This window comes from Dermochelys coriacea, chromosome 21, assembly GCF_009764565.3.
Source record: "Dermochelys coriacea isolate rDerCor1 chromosome 21, rDerCor1.pri.v4, whole genome shotgun sequence".
Classification (NCBI taxonomy): domain Eukaryota; kingdom Metazoa; phylum Chordata; order Testudines; family Dermochelyidae; genus Dermochelys; species Dermochelys coriacea.
This window is the reverse complement of record NC_050088.1, coordinates 12,725,192-12,739,748: the sequence shown is the minus strand read 5'-3', so window position 1 is coordinate 12,739,748 and position 14,557 is coordinate 12,725,192. Positions and strand designations below refer to the sequence as shown.

Below are 14,557 nucleotides of genomic sequence, written 5' to 3'. Positions count from 1 at the left end.
GTATTTAGGTGCCTCCCAGGGAGTTAGGCACCTTTGAGGATTTGGACCTAAGCTGTTTGGGAGAGAGACTCTCTGTCTCTTACTCTATGCCTGTGCAGTGCTTTGCACAATGGGGCAGTGATCTCAGTTCAAGCTTCTAAGTACCACGGTAATACAAGTAATAAGGAATTCTTCTGAAGAATTGGAAGACCATGCTATGAAGGTTTTGAGAATTAGCAAGTAAGTAAATCATTTTAAAAAAATCAATCCCACGACAGCCAAAAAAAAATGATAGAGTCAGTTTCTTTTGACAAGTATAATTTATTTGCAATTATTTATATGAATACTTTCTGGCATATTGGTAGATGTACCACAGTATATTTTGCAAAGTTAATACTAGTACTCTGTACTTATATCATCCTTTCCATCCAACGAGCTCAGAATGCTTTACAAATATGGGTTAAATATCATTATCTCTATTTTACACCGGGGAAAACTGAGGCACAGAGTGGTGAAGTGATTTGACTAAGGTCACGCAGCAAGTCAGTAACAGACTCAGAAACTGAACCCAGGATTCTTGACTTCCAGCCCTGTGGACTAACCATTAGAAACACTGCCACCTTTGGGAGCTTTATGAGTTCTGAACTCATCGCTGCACTCTGCTTCCGCTGTGAAGTATTGGCTTAGAAGTGTGGGGGATCTATTGGTTTATTTAGGTGAGAATTGACAGGTTAGAGGATTAGCAATGTGACAATTAACACAGTTCAACTGTGCCCTTCAAGTAAAATTGTAGGAGAATGAATTTTGGGGGGCAATGGAAAATGGTTTAGACACCAAGAGCTGGTGCAAATCAGCATAGCTCCATTGATTTCAGAGGAACTAAGCCAATTGTCACTATAGGCACTGCCAGACTGAATCAGATCTGAGGTCCATCATCTTATCCCTAACCGTGGCCAGCTTCAGGGGGAGGCTTAAGATCCTCACTGTAGACAGATGTGTGATAATCTGCCCCCTACATCGTCTTCCCCCAATCTCTACTAGGTAGAGATCGGCTTAAACACTGAAGCATGGACCATTCGACCCCCCTTTTTTTTCCTTCCAAGTAAGGATCAGCTATTTCCAAGCTGTTATGCAGCAGGGGGGAATAATGCTCTATTGACATCCTGTAAACTGAGTTAATTATAGTTTTTTTAATGAGACAAGCTTACATTCTTCAGTGAATTAATCTAAACTTCCCATGGACACTAGGGAAAAATAGTTCTCAGCCTTGTGATCCTATTAGAAGACATTATGGGGGGACCGGCAAGCACTCAGTTTATTTTCCCATAGACAGCTCATTGCTAGCACAGTAATCTGCTCATTTCTCAAATGTTCTTCCCATTCCTCAAGCCAGTATTTTAGAATAAAATGTGACACTCTCTCTGCAAAGTTCCCAGGCATTCTTGTTATCTGTCTAAGATGTGGTTCCTTCTAGGGGCAAGATCAAGCATGCCAGAACACACACCCCATTTAAACAGAACATTGAGTGACTTCATACTAACACCTGGCCTGGTGGGGACTTGCTCAAGAGAGCCAGTGTATGCCTATGGTTAGGGTGGTGATGTAGGAAACAGAAAAACATAGGTTCAATTCCTAGTGTTGTGAGTTACTGCCCCTTTGTGCCTCTCTCTTCCTTTATGTGTCTTGCCCATTAAGACTGAAAGCTATTTGGAGCAGAGACTGTCTCGCGCTAATACTGTGATAAGAGTCAGGAGCCCAAATTTCAAGGGAATTTGGGGATTCGACCTCATTAGGATCTTTTGAAAACTCCAGCATGCATATCTGTACAGAGCCTGATGCAATGCGGGCGAGATCTCAGCTGGGACCCATAGATTCTACTGTAATACAAATAAATAATAATAATATCCTTGCAATTATTTCTCCTTGGGGTTCTCTCTAACAGGCAATTCAGCATTTGTACTAAGATACCTGTGGTGTATGATGACAATACAATGCAGCCACCTTAGTTGAAATTTTCAAAGACACAGTTGCCTCATTCCTTAGATTTACATGATTATAACCCTTTGGAGGGAATCAGCAAAATGTCCAGATCATAGAATATATCCCCCTTATGCATAGTCTGAATATTTAATTAATGTAAGTCACTTCCATCATTTTCAGGAGTATGCAGCAGGCCACTGCAGGAAAGTTTCTGATGGGAGAAAATCTTATTTTTAGTGGGTGGAGATCTTTGTCTTTTAGCATTCAAATGCATAGAAAATGACAAGTCTGTCCAAAATTTATTTGCTTTTCTTTGTTTTCCACACAGAACCGATGCCAAAATAAATCCTCAATACTATACATATTTTTTCTTAATTGGTGCTGATATTTACAAAATGTATGATACTCTATGAAGAATAAATTATGTACATCCAGGATAAACCAGACAGCAAATGTTCATTCAGAATATGTATTTACACAGATATGTATATCTATATACAAATGTCCCACCTTATTGACTTCGGATTTCTCAGCTAACAGTGTCCAGTCAATGCTGAGAATGCCAGCCAGTCGTCAATAAGAATGATACTGTCTATACACACTGTGCAATTCAGATACAGCTGGTGTCTAAAATGTTGTCTAGCAAACACATGGTTAAATGAGTTGGAATTCCCATGAGCCCTTCTTCCACAGTTTATAGGCCTCTCTCCATTATTGGTCCCATTTCTCCAGTAACCATGGAGACGAAAGGTTCAGTTCCAGCATCATTATTACATGTTTTTCTTGGATTTCCTCTTCATATTGATTCTCTCAAATTAGGCAACACACTCATATTTGAGCCAATATCTATCTTTTTTTTTTAGCTTCTAGCAATGATGAGTAATATGACATTGTAAGACATTTGCAAAGTCTCAGGCAATGGGGAAGCAGGTGCAAACTACTAATTGCAGTTCTTACACTTGGTTAAAAAAAAAAGCCATACAAATCTTGAAAGAATATGCAGTTCCCATATATATTTATACACACAGACACCCTGGAAAGAAACTGTTGTCACATTGCATCATTCAACATCCTGTAGAAGCCAAAACGTACCCAGGAAGAGAAACATGAATTAAGGAATTTATCTGTTGCCACCTTTACATGAGCTGTGGACCAGATGCTCAACTGATATAAATTGGTGTAGCTCCAATGGCACCAATTTTCACTAGCTCGGGTTCTGACCCAAAGTCCTATGATGTGATCCTGCCAAGATCTCAGCACCTGCAGCTCCCTTTCTAGAAATAGGAATTGAGGGTGTCCAGCCAGCATCATGCAGGGCTAAATGCCAAGATCGTGACTGCAGCTGGAAGATTTTAGAAATGGTCTGATGCAGAGAGAGAGCTGGCAGGCGATTAAAGTGCTAGAATGTGGCCATTATGCTGAACTTCACAAAGGACCCTGAGCAGAGCACAGGAGAGGAGCCGCATTTCAGCTTAAGACCAAAAGTAGTGTAAGGTTTGCTCTCAAGGGTTGGTATGAAAAAGAATTGAGAGCTAGGTGTTCCCATTAGGGGATTGTCAGCTGTCTGGGGCAGGAACTGTCTCTGTGATATTTACTTAGACAGTGCCTAATGGAATGGGGCCCCGATCCCTGCTTGGGGTCCCTAGACATGACCACAGCAGAAATTAATAGCTGCAACAACAACCACTTGCAAAAGGGAGGAGAGGAGCTCTGACAACAGGAAGAGTTCTTGGCTCTGGGGAAGAGATTTGCATGCACAAGGTGTGTGAGAAAGGAGCCGTCTCTCACTCATGCAGAGCCTTAAGATCCATGGTGAATACTAGGCCTAAGCTTAGGGATCTGTGCCAGCCACTCTTCATTGCTCCCTGGCCTCTTTCCCAATGGCAGCATAGCCAATTGGTCCTCTACTGAGCACAGATACTGACCACACCCCATTGAGGGGATGGAGGACAAGGGGAGGTAATTAACTCTGCTCTGAGCAGTATTAGGAACTAGAGTGATGGTCAGTGGGAAATTCACAGGATCCTGAGGAGAACGCACTCTATAGAGTTACTCCTCCCCAGCTCCAAATATGTGGGGTCCATGCCATAGTCCACATTCTTAGGTACATGCATCCACCCCTGAGTTCTGCTCCATCTCTCCCTGATGTGAGGGGTCGGGGGAAGGAAGCATGGGGGCCTTCTTTATGGGGCTGTGGGACCTATAAGACATTCAAACCTTATAGGGTTGAAATTCATAATTGTAGGAAATCACATGCCCTGCATCTGATAAATCCTGTAACCCACAGTAGTATCTACCTATGGATACTTTTCCCTAACTTCTATAATAATTTGATTCAGCTGATGCATCTTGCATCACAAACAAATCCCTTAGATCATTGCTTTGGCTTCATCTGCATAGTAACATAGATACTAGCGATGGGCCCAAGCCATGGGTTGGCGATCTCGCAAAGTTTCAGGGCTATTGGGGGATTTGTTCCCTCCACTAGAGAGAGAGAAGGAACAGCTGTAAAGCTGAACTCCAAATGTCCTCGTTACTCAAGAGGGAAAGGTGTTTAATTCAACCCATTTCAAATTTGGATCTGGATCTGTTTCTCAGCTTGGGCCCACCTCTAACTGTATTGCGAACTCCAGAAAGTCTAGGAGATTTTGTCAGTAATTTCAGTGGCTGACCTAGGAACCACCTGGTCGCAAAGCAAGACCCTTCCTGAAATACTTCCTCTGTCTTTTTCTCTCCTTTTGTGTATTTATGCACAAATATGTTCATATTTATACACCCCCAGGCTACACTCTCAGAACACCATTCTTAGGAACTTTTTCTTGATATAGCATAGTGTTTGAGTAGGCTTTGGAAAAGGACATAAAACTATCTGCAGAGATAAGTATTTCTGATAAAGCCTGTACTCACAATACTATCTACATAGATATTTTTTCCTATCGGTTTTGGTTTGATGGAAACTCACCAGTTCCCCAGCCTAATGTGATTGCCCTTTGAGCAAATGCTATTTTTTAAGGCATTAAAGAGAGAGAGATTTTATATGTTGCCTAGCAATCTGCGCATCAGGGTTAGGTGCTAGAAAGTGACCTGTGTTCTAATCCCGGCTCTGACGCTGCCTCTCTCTGTGGCTTTGGACAAATCATGAGGGTCCTAAGTGCCGCAGTTAGGGGTGCCTGATGTGAGATGCCATGGGCCTGATTTCCATTTCCTGTGGACATCAAAGAGAGTTCTCGATGCTTGGTAGCTCTGAAAATCAGGCCTGAAGTCTCTCAAACCAAGATCAGATGCCACTTTTGAACACTTTTTCCAAGTCACAAAGGTGAGTCAGAAACAAAGCTAGGAACAGTACCTAGATCCCTGAACTCTAGGCTCAAGCCCCACTGAAGTCAATAGGAGTGTAATCTCTTTATGTCGGGGCTACATTTGGCCCCTTCTGTTTGCCATAGCCCCCTGGTCATGAGGACACTGTTCCCAGTGAGCCCACTGCGGACTCTTAAAGCTCCCAGAGCAGGTTGCCTCAGGCATTCTTGTATGTCCTTGACATCGGGCCTGTTTTCAAATTCTGCGCCAATGCCAAGGCAGTCTACCCAGAGCAAGTCATTAGCCACATATATTCCTTCCTCCCTTCAGGTGCACTGAGCCAGGTGGTAATAATTTTAGTCTGGCTCAAGGCAATGGAAGGGATTAAGCCATCACTCCTGGCTTCAGTGAGCATTATTTTAAAGTTCACCAAACTCCTGGGAAACTCAGAATATTTGGGGGAAGGGCATTGATTAGAGCTTGTTAACTGAAGGTTTGGGCAGATCTGTATTTTATCTCAATTGGTTCGTCCATCCAGAGAGAAAGACAGATAATGATAGCCATGGCTAAGTGTAAGAACAGCACTGTACTCTCTGTTGTGATATCCCTTATGCAAAATACGCCAGCATGGTACAGCAATGGCTCAAAACACTGGGGATAAACCAACCACTGGACCAGTTCCTGGTGTTCCCTACTCACCTAAGATGATATTTATCCCTGGGCAAAGGATCAGCATGAGACCTCTAACCCACCTAAGCCCTTAAGATAAGGTGGTGTACAGGCCTTGTAATGGTCTTCTACATGAGGGGAGAAGGTCACTTATAAAAATCATTACGGACCAAAAGAGCAGTCCAGAAGGAGGCAGGGTAGTCCAGTGGCTTGGGCACTTGCTGGTATTCAAGAGATCTGGGTTCATGTCCAAGTTCTACCACAGATTGCCTGGGTGAGTCATTTAGGGTACAATTTTCAAAAGTGTCTAAGTGATTCAGGACCCTAAGTCCTATTGAAAGCCAATGGGATTGAGGCACTTTTGAAAATTTTACCCAAAGTTTTATTGAAAGTTAGAGTCTTGGGCACTTTTGTTTTAGCCACAGTCTCTCTGTGTGTCAGTTCCTCCACCACAGATGTCCTGTGTGACTTTGGTCAAGTCACTGAGGCCCAGATCTGCAAAGGTATTTAGGCACCTAAAAGGTATGTCTACACTGCACAGCAAACCCAGGTTGTGACTCAGGTTTGAGATCAAACCCCCCTTCTGTCTTCACGCAAATCAGTCTGACTCTGGTCACCCAGCGCTCGAACCCAGGTCCTAGGACCCTGCTGGGGGCGGGGAGGTGGGGGAGGGTCAGAGCTTGAGTCTTACTGTGCCTCAAGTCCAAGCCCTGTCATTTTGTAGTGTGGATGTAGCACAAGCCACCGACTTGAGTCAGAAGGCCTGCGTAGTGCAGTATAGATGAGTCAGCATGGCTGTGAGACCCTGGTTCAGCAATTATAAACCCAGGTTTACAATGCAGTAGGGACACTCAAGCACAGGCTTGGAAACACCAAGTCCACAAGCCTGAGTCCCATAGACCTGGTTTACAATGGAGTATAGATGTACCCACAGATACAGATGTCAATGGGAGTTAGGTGCCTAGGCACTTTTGAAAATCCCCCCAGATGGCGAGATCTCTAGGTGCCGAAATACCTTTAAAATCTGGCCCTTAGTCTCACTCTGCCTCAGTTTCCCATCTGTACAATGGGAATAATACACCACCATACCTCACAGGGGTGCTGTAAGGGTAAATCATTAAAGTCTATGAGGTACTCAGATGCTACAATGGTGGGGACAGACCGATTTAGGCTGGCTGGCCTCACTGGGAATTTGGACTGAGAAGCAAGTGGCGCTGGTTTAGGACCATCGCTATAAAATGTGATGGAATCTTTTAATAAGGTTTATTGCTTTTGATAGTTTTATATTATATTTTAGAGGTAAAAATGATTGCATTTAAATGAACAAGACAAAAAATGCACTTCTGTTGTTCATTGCTTACACCCGGGAAGCCAGAGAATTAAGATCTCTTATTAAAAAAATGCCTCTGAATCAATCGTGTTGCGCCAGCACTGGCCACTGAAGGGCAGTGGAGCTGAAAGCGCTTTGCACCTTGCAGGAGTCAGGCCCTTTTGCCCTAACGGGAGAAAGTGCTGTAGTACCAGTCCTAATGGACCTGAGTCAATCTTCTCTCCCTTGCACGGGTGTAAATCAGTAGTAACTTCATATGGATCAGTGGCATGACACTGGTGTAAGTGAGAGGAGAATCGGGACCATAGCAAGATTTGGGAACCATTGCTGAAGGCTATAGCAGTACCTGTATTTTATCAAGGATATTAGAAATAATCCCTTCTCTCATGGCAGCCTTTGAAAATGACGATAGGTAGAAATCTATTTGCCTGATCCAAAGTGCACTGAAGTCAATGGGAGTCTAAGGCCCCGATTCAGCGTACCGCTTAGCGTGTGCTTAAGTTTAAGCACGTCCTTAAATGCTTTCCTAGCCCGAGGCCTTAAAACAGTAAATAATTGCTGGTTTCAGAGTTCTACTGACCAGCTAGGGAGCGGCTGAGATCTGCGCTACAGATCTTGCAGCCGGGCATTCTCTGATGCCGTGGCATGTGTACGAAAAGAAGATTGCCTCTGTTGGATGGTTTATCAAACAATGGGGAATTTCCTTTCTCTCCTGCCGCTGTCAGATTGTCAGCTACGCTTCTGGACATGGAAACTATGGGAAAACGGGAAGTAAACAAGCATGTGCATGGGGCAGGGGACAGGTCAATATAATCCACTTGAAACATTCGTGGGAGCAATGGGAGGCTCCCAGCTATTCTGGAATAAAACTGGGATTGTAAAGGGAATGGGGAAAGCCCTGAGTTCTTTATTCAGGCAGAACTTCCATTGCAATCAATGGAGTGGGGGGAGGTCGCGGACTTGAAGACTGAGTCAGTACAGAAGAAGTGCTCCAGGTTCTGAGGAATTGCTGGACCAGTCTTTAAATCCAGCCCTGCCTTCACCCCTGCACAAAGCAAGTGCACCACATTTGGCCTGTGGATCTGAATTGTTGAGCAGTCCTTTTGCAGACTCTCTGCACAGAGGCGAGTTTCCCATGCTCTGGGGAAAGTCCCATTGATTTCAAGGGAAGCTTCATCCTGGGAGGGGATGGCAAGGTGTGGTCCAAAGCGAAGGAGCTCTGCTTTAGGCCAAGAGGGCCGCATGCCCTCTGTGAGCCAAAACACAGCACAGGCCGGCTGAAGTTGCAGCAAAGTTAGGGCCCGGGGGCATTTTCAAAAGGTGTGCTAGAAGGTGGAGCTTGAGAATAATGGGAAACTCTTGCCCCACTGATTGAAAGCAAGGGGCCATCTGGGAAGCAGGTTGGATCCCACCTTCAATGACACCCTGTAATCTCATCAACTTCAGTGCGTGCCAGCGAGGGCAGAGCTTGGACCATTCTGCCCAAGTGCTGCAGGCTGTTTGGTATGTTGTTTCGAAGCAGAGGTCAGCTGCAGGGCGATAGTTTTCCACTACTAACCTGAACTACTATATCCCGTATTATACCTAGTCATACCCAAGCCAGTTCCTCTGCTGGTGTTGCTTAGTACTGTTGCTTAACTTTCAGCTCACCTTCCTTCACATGCACAATTCTTTGCTCCGTTTCAGTGAATACCAGGAAGCACCCAGAAAGCTTTGCCTTGCGTCTCAAATTTAGTCAGCCCCTGCCTTGCCGTAATCCAGCCTTGTTTTTCTTTTTACTTCCATGAATCTCCTGCAAGTCATCGGAGAATCTGTAAACACTATAAACATGAATACTGTATAGTCTACTGAGAAAAAATATATTTGTATGTGTATTCAATATTAAGATTCATGCAACACATATCCATGCAGCAGTACTGTATTACTGATTAAATTTCACTGCAGTATAAATATATTATAGGCCACAGCATAGTTTGCTCCAATATGCTAAAAAAAGATACTTTTTCAACTCATTTTGAATGTGTCAGTGGATGTGTCTTTGGTGACCCTGGAGATAGTGAGGATGGAAGTGTCATCGGAAAAAAAACCCAAATAAAAAGCAGGCTCTTGATTTGTTTATGTCCCTTCCTATCACCGGCATAGAAAATTTAAGACTTAATCAATGGTGTTCTGTCATGCTAATTGTCTCTCCCCTAGGTCTCACACGGACATACTGCAGTGGATGAAACCATTGCAGCATGCAGCATTTTCAGTTATGAAACACAAGCCTGCATGATGTGTTCTTGCTTGGCATTTCCAAGGCAGAAGTCTAAGCCATAAAGTAATTTGGACGCCGGGATGTATGTTCCTTTAATTAAACTATGCATGACCTTTTCATTATGAATCCATACGCTTGGAAGCTAGATGTGTGCTATTTCCTTGGGATGTTTTTTTGTATGTGTCGAGTGCAGTGAAACACTTTTTCTGCTTGACATTTGTGGGGACTGTTGTTTACATGAGGTTTCTTGAATGACTTTTTTGTTCAATATCCCTGGGACTGCAAGTGATATAATTTTGTTTTGAATGCCTACATGCTCCATGTCTTTGGAAACCCATAAACCTGTGATGTAAAAAAACAACTTTTGCATGAAAGCTTATTCGGTGTCTAAATAAGTTTAGAAAGTCACTTACACAACTATTGCTTCCCATGCAGAACCAAATGCACGCTGTAGAACATACTGTATTAACTACAATGCAGGATATTATGCAATATCTGTAATTGTTCCACTTCAGCTTTAAATATGGTAACAGCTTTAAGGACTACACATCGGTTAGCATTTTGGTGATATTAACGTAATTTGTGTTTGCCAGGGTGCAATTGGCTGTCTTCATGTTCTCCTCTCTAAAGTCCTCATTACTATTGTTTACACCTTCCTGTATCTCCATATAATCAGACTTACTAATAGTGGAGGCACTTCTGCTTTTCTTTAGGTCAGGGGAAGAAGGGATCTTTGGGCAGCTGGTCACTTGCAAATATTGGGCTTGCTCCTCTCCTTCTGTCTCGCGGTGATAGAAGTAGTTGAAGTTGGACACTATGACTGGCACTGGTAAGGCAATCGTTAATACACCTGCAATGGCACATAAGGAGCCCACTATTTTCCCACCGATGGTCGTAGGGACCATGTCTCCATAGCCAACTGTGGTCATGGAAACCACCGCCCACCAGAAAGCATCTGGGATGCTGGGAAACTGAGACTCGCTCTCATCCGCCTCAGCGAAGTAGACGGCGCTGGAGAAGAGGATGACACCGATGAAGAGGAAAAATATCAAGAGGCCTAGTTCCCGCATGCTGGCCTTGAGGGTCTGCCCCAGGATCTGCAGCCCTTTGGAGTGCCTGGACAGCTTGAAGATCCTAAAAACCCTCACCAAGCGGATGACTCGAAGGATGGCCAGAGACATGGCCTGTTGGCCTTGCTGGCCATCCTCTGGTTTCTCAGCCAGTTCGGTCCCTAGAGTGATGAAGTATGGAATGATAGCTACAATGTCAATAATGTTCATGATGTTGGTAAAAAACCCAGCCTTGCTGGGGCAGGCAAAAAACCTTACCAAGAACTCGAAGGAGAACCAAATGATGCAAAGTGTCTCTACTATAAAGAAAGGGTCTGTGAAAGAGGTCGACTGCTGATAGCTCATGGTACTGTTGGAGTAAGGGTGATGGCTCATTCCACCTCCATGCAGGTCTTCGTTCTCATCCCGAAAAACAGGCAGCGTTTCCAGGCAAAAGCTCACGATGGAGATTAGAATCACCATGACAGAGACAATAGCTATAATCCTGGCAGGTCCTGAGCTTTCTGGATACTCAAAAAGCAGCCACACTTGTCTCTGAAACTCATTCTCCGGTAAAGGCCTTTCTTCTTCCTTAATGTATCCTTCATCCTCTCGGAACATCTCCATGGCTTCTTCCCCGAGTTCATAAAACCTGATCTCCTCCGAGAAGATGTCTAAGGGCACGTTGACAGGCCTCCTTAACCTGCCCCCCGATTGGTAGTAGTACAAAATAGCATCGAAGCTGGGTCTGTTTCGGTCAAAGAAATACTCATTCCGGAGAGGATCAAAATATCTCATTCTCTTTTTAGGGTCCCCTAGCAAGGTCTCTGGAAACTGAGCTAGCGTCTTGAGTTGCGTTTCAAACCGCAGCCCCGAGATGTTAATGACTACCCTCTCGCAGCATTCATGATCAGTTTCAGGGTTATAGGTGTCCTGAGGATGACCTGCCAAAGCTGCTGCTTCATCCGTGGGGTCTCCAGTAGCAACTGTCATATTTAGGTTTAAAAGCAATCCTTAATCTAAACTCTTCCAGCTGCCCGGTGCTGGGATGAGGTTCAGGGGAAGGCTACTCTCCTGGGAAAGGACAAGTTCATAGGTTTGGAAGTAGCTCATGAAAATGCAGAGGGATGATCAGAGGGGGGGAATATTTTAGCCTGCTGAGAAAGAGAGAGACGAAATAAAGTCGTGTGTATTAGGAACCTGTGCCTGGCAGAATATATAGCATATTCCTCAGCTGATTTTAATTTGCCTTCTTGATGCAGAGTTTGAAAACTCCAGTCCCAATATCTGGTGATGATGAAAAAGCACTTCAGGAAACCTTTCTAATGAAAACGAGGAAAACATTTGCATTGGCAAAACCAAACTTTTTTTAAAAAAACTACAAGAAAAAAACACTGAATTCTTTTCTATTAAAAGGACTAAACTCTGGATGCCAGTGAAAATGAATATGATATCAAATAGATTCTGCTCATGCACTTAACGGTTAGAAATCAACCATGCAATAGCAGGCAATTCAGTGTTAACCTAAAGGAGCACATTAATGTCTCCAACTTAAAGTTAAACACATTAGCAGTTCTTTTGTACTGGAAATAAAATTGCAAGCCAACATGCTTCCCTATGATAATTTTTCTTTGTCTCTTTAGACTGTATGACAAATGGTTTGGTTTATTTTTTTGTGGCTAGTTAATTTGCAAACACCTGTGCTAGCTGCCAGTTTGACTACTGCATTTCCCATCCTCGAGATTTTTTCTGTGGCTCCTCTCCCCTCCTTCTTTGCAAACGACCACTGTGTACAGAAAACAAATTGCATTACCTGGAGAAGCAAATCTCAGTGTCTCTTAGTGACACAGATTAATTGACTCTGGGGAAATCCTAGAGAGAAATACAGGCTTCCAAGATCCCCATAAGTTCCTCTCTTCAAAGTTCAAAATAATGGTGAGTCATCGTAGGAAAGGTGAGGGGGAGGGTTAGCTCTCCAGATTGTGCAGGTTAGGTCTGGTAATGGGGTGGGATTGGACATGCAAAGGAAGGAAAGCCTCTTGATGGCCGTTGCAGCTCTTTACTTCAGGGCAGATGAGTGTCTGTCTGAAGCTTTCTCTATGATGGTGGAAAGATGCTAAGCTCAGCAAAAACCTGATGTCCCCAGTGTCCTCAGGAGGTGTGGCGTTGCCTGGAAAAAACAGCAGTATGGTAGAGAGCTGGTGGGTGCTTTATAGCGGCATCTGCAAAAGATCCAGTTCTTAGAGGCAGCCCTCTTCCTCCTGCATGCTGTTTTATAATTCCTCACTGCCCCGTATGGCAACAAGAGAGAGGGGCAGAGAGCACCAGTGGCCACCCGAAAACACAGAGCTGCATCTCTGTCTGTTGCACGTGCGGTGGCCCCTAGCACAGGGTGAAAGCCACCCTGCCTGTGGGAACTGGCACTGGAGGTTGCGGCTGTAGCCTGGTGCCGGGCACTGCGCAGTGTGATCTCGGTCTTCTTTCTCCTCACCAAGGCAAACAGCAGACCATGCCCCCTGCCATGCTCAGCTCCTGTGCCACTGCGCCAGGTTCGCAGTCATGCCGCACATCCGAGTTGCCTTGGGATGAAGCCTGCTACCTGACTCCCATGCACTAGCGACTTTGCAGAGGGCTCCGTTGACAGCTGGGGGAGATGCTCAGCATCATCTCTTGAGCCTGGCTCTCCAAACAGCCCACAAAAAGCCCCAGGTGAGCTCAACTTTTGCGGCCAGAAACTGTCACTGAGACTTTCACGCCCGAGCCCCCAGCACAACATGGTGTCATCAGGTTCCCTGCATCTAACTTGGTCAAAACCAGACAATCTCTGGCAGCTGGGCCGTTTCTTCGGAGGCTGGCGTTTCTTAGTGCAGAGGAGTCCAACCAACCATTTTTCCTCCTAAAGAGAGACTCTCTAACATCCTTTCTTCAGCTGCAGACAGCCGCCTGGCTTGCCTACTTTGAGCCAGGATTTCAGAACTAGGTAGGGGGAGTCAGGTGGAATCGAACCCTTAGCTCTCAGTCTCCGAGGCAGCGATTTCTGCCAGAACCTGGGCAATTATGCCTTTTGTTCTGCCTCTTCATTGTCAACCTTGGAGGTTTTGCTGCAGATCCCCCTTTTGTTTGAAATCTCCCAGTTTCCTTCAAATTCTCCTCACCCTTCTCCTTACGCACTAGAGGAAATAGTACAACCCTGACAAGGCTTGCAGCATTCAACGGCTTCACTTAACCCTTTTTTAACAGGCCCAAATTAGAAAAGGTTAAAATATATCCCTTTTTTTTTTCTTCCTCTCCTCACATTCCTCCTTGCAGTGACTCTTTGGGAGAATCTGACCCCTCAGCCATTCACGAGAATCTTTTTTTTAAAAAAGCCATGAACGGCATATTTAGTGCTGCAAAACCGACAAGCATCTGATTGGACCCAATTTCCTCTGCAAGACAAAACAAACCAACCTTGATTTTTTTTTTACATAGTTATTTTTCCTCTGTCCATTCAAACAAACAAAAACAACAACCAAGGTTAATTTAGCAGCAGAAATATTGTTTTAGCATGCTGATTTTTATTTCACTGTCTTTCTATATCAAAACAACCACAGCTAGTGCATATCAGATGTTGTTATGGTGTCATCTGATCTTTGCATTTTTCAGATCACACCTCCCCTCCCCTTTTCTCTGTACTGTTTTATGATTTCATGCATTCCTGGATCATCTAAGGTTAGAAGCAAGCGGGGGGAGAGCCCCATCCTTTGGCCTATTTCATGTTCATTGAGGATTTTAGGGGTGGGTTGTTTCTCTCTCTTTTTGCAAAAAGCACCCAGGTTAGTTGCATGCACAGACCTCATTCAAAATCAAGCTCACTGCAGGCATGTGAGCCAGTCCACACATTTCAGAGTGCTTAGCATGATTTCGGAGGACAGAGGGAAGATCGCATGCATTGAGGAAAAGGCTGTGTTTGCTTAACCCTTTTCACTCGAAATATAAAGCATCCGTTCTCACAGT

General features: G+C 44.4%; 1 protein-coding gene across 2 annotated transcripts; it reads right to left on the bottom strand.

Annotated features, from left to right (window-relative positions):
* Positions 1–2,414: 2,414 nt before the first annotated feature.
* KCNA2 (potassium voltage-gated channel subfamily A member 2) lies at positions 2,415–14,121 on the bottom strand. 2 transcript variants are annotated; one of them, XM_038379676.2, is made up of 2 exons: positions 12,375–14,121; positions 2,415–11,718 (listed from the first exon to the last, which is right to left on the bottom strand). In XM_038379676.2, exon 2 carries the CDS (start codon positions 11,552–11,554, stop codon positions 10,055–10,057), a length of 1,500 nt encoding a protein of 499 aa, XP_038235604.1. In that variant the 5' UTR covers positions 11,555–11,718; positions 12,375–14,121; the 3' UTR covers positions 2,415–10,054. The 2 variants fall into 2 exon arrangements, with proteins under 2 accessions (XP_038235604.1, XP_038235605.1); XM_038379677.2 differs by having other exon boundaries at positions 2,415–11,715.
* Between the last annotated feature and the right edge of the window lie 436 nt (positions 14,122–14,557).

Bases quoted from the DNA above. Each gene is read 5' to 3' on its own strand.
- KCNA2 (XM_038379676.2), bottom strand. From the start codon at position 11,554: ATGACAGTTGCTACTGGAGACCCCACGGATGAAGCAGCAGCTTTGGCA.